The sequence below is a fragment of the Trachurus trachurus genome (genome assembly GCF_905171665.1).
Source record: "Trachurus trachurus genome assembly, chromosome: 13".
Lineage (NCBI taxonomy): Eukaryota > Metazoa > Chordata > Actinopteri > Carangiformes > Carangidae > Trachurus > Trachurus trachurus.
The window spans coordinates 15582096-15584186 of record NC_139892.1 but is presented as its reverse complement, the minus strand read 5'-3'; the positions used below and the strand labels follow the sequence as shown (position 1 = coordinate 15584186).

General features: G+C 43.9%; 1 protein-coding gene across 1 annotated transcript; it reads left to right on the top strand.

The window, feature by feature from the left end:
* Window positions 1-886: 886 nt before the first annotated feature.
* Window positions 887-2091, top strand: c5ar1 (complement C5a receptor 1). The gene has a single exon (XM_083984534.1). The coding sequence runs from the start codon at window positions 893-895 to the stop codon at window positions 1937-1939; it is 1047 nt and encodes a 348-aa protein (XP_083840660.1). The 5' UTR covers window positions 887-892; the 3' UTR covers window positions 1940-2091.

Genomic DNA, 2091 nt, shown 5'->3' with positions numbered 1-2091 from the left:
TGCATATTCAAGATAAGATCCGGTTATCAAACAGGAAAACTGAAACATGACAGCAGCAGAAGTACAAGGTCTATGCCCAGGGCGAGAATAAACAAATAAATTGCAATAAAAAAAGATTTAAGTATAAAATTGACCATTTAATATCAATAAATAGAAGATAATCATTATTTGTAATGTTATGGCTGATCGGTGTATAATTACAAGAGGGGTCCTGATCATTAAAATAAATCAAATAAACCATGAAATTCAACTTTTCACCTGTTTTATCATGCAACATGTTCGTGAGGATTTAATCTCTGATCTCATCTGCAGTCAATATTTACATTTATTTTTAATATATTGGTCTCACAGGTCTTCATGACAATAACGTCAGAGGTTTGTGCGGTTTTAGAATTGTGTTCATCGTTTTTATTTTCTGTTAAATACTTTGTATTACATTCTATTATTCAATTATTCTTCTCCTAACGAAGACTGCACGTCTAAACTACTGGACAATCTGCAGTCTGATAGGACTAGGGTGTGTACATGAGGGATGGCAGTGTTTAAAAGCATTAAAAAGCAGAACAGCTTCACAACTTCCTTGTTGCAGTGAGACAGCAGCATCAACAGGAGTCTGAAACTGTAAGTTGAAATGACAACAAAATTACTACATTTTAAGTTTTGTAACATTTTACATGTTCTAAATGAGATAACTCTAAGCAAATTTTTTTTTTGTTAGATTTGATTTTGACATTTTGAAATTCAGGATCTATTATCATACTATTTACATTTGTTTTAAAATGTGTTTCGAATCAGATTCTTCTTTAATGTTGTCTCTCAACTTTGCATATTTATTTAAGCATAATACCATTAATATATATTTGACACTTCTCATCCACAGCTTGAACCAACCATGGAAACCTTTGGGGACGATGGTCCTTTTTTAAACTTTTATGATTCTAATGACACATTCCCTGATTTTGAAATTGACATTTTTACCCCTGAGATTCAACCAATCCAGATAGCGGCTCTGTTTTTCTATGCCCTTGTGGTCCTGCTTGGTGTCCCTGGAAATGCTCTGGTGGTGTGGGTGACGGGGTTTTGTATGCAACGCTCCGTCACCTCCATCTGGTTCCTCAACTTGGCCCTGACTGATCTCCTGTGCTGCCTGTCCCTCCCACTGCTCATGGTCCCTTTAGCCCACGACGACCACTGGCACTTCGGCCCTCTGGCCTGCACGCTGATCAAGGGCGTGTTCTACCTGGTGATGTACTGCAGTGTCCTGCAGCTGGTTTTGATCAGCGTGGACCGCTGGATGCTGGTCAGCAGGCCCGTGTGGTGCCAGAACAACAGACGACCAAAGCAGGCTGCCTTCATGTGCGTCGCGGTGTGGTGCCTGGCGCTGATAGGCAGCATCCCCCAGTTTGTCTACACCAAGGAGATCGAAGCAGGTGAGAGCAAGCGAGAGTGCCTGACAGTGTACGCTCCCCTCAGTGCAAAGATTGTCACCTCCGCCCGCTTCATCCTGGGATTCATTCTCCCGTTCGTGGTGATTGTCGCCTGTCACTGGGTGGTGTACCGGAGGGCGCAGCACGGACTGACGCGGGGTCGCACTCGCTCCAAGCGGACACTGAAGGTCATCGTCGCCGTGGTCCTGAGCTTCTTCCTCTGCTGGCTCCCCCTGCACATAATCGACTTCCTCTATCTGACTGTCCGTCGAAGTTCTCCCCACAGCCCCAGACTCTACATCGCACATGTTTTAGCGCTGAGCCTGGCGTACTTCAACAGCTGCATCAACCCGGTGCTGTACGTGTGTCTGGGCCGAGGCTTCAAAGACAGTATGAACCGCTCCCTGCGCAACATGCTGCACTTCATCAGCGAGGACCCCACGACCAGGATGAGCGTCGCCACCACAGACACCAAGAGCTCCAGCACCGGAAAGGAGATGACTAAAATCTGATCAACTTTGTACTGGATTTGACTTGACCAGTCTCACATCAATCTTGTGCTTCAAGCTGAGGTTTGGACATTGAAGTGCTGTTTCAACAGGCGTAAACTCTTATAAACTAGACTACAGTGTTTGTTTTTTATAATCTTTTACTGTAAATAATA

Bases quoted from the DNA above. Each gene is read 5' to 3' on its own strand.
- c5ar1 (XM_083984534.1), top strand. From the start codon at position 893: ATGGAAACCTTTGGGGACGATGGTCCTTTTTTAAACTTTTATGATTCT.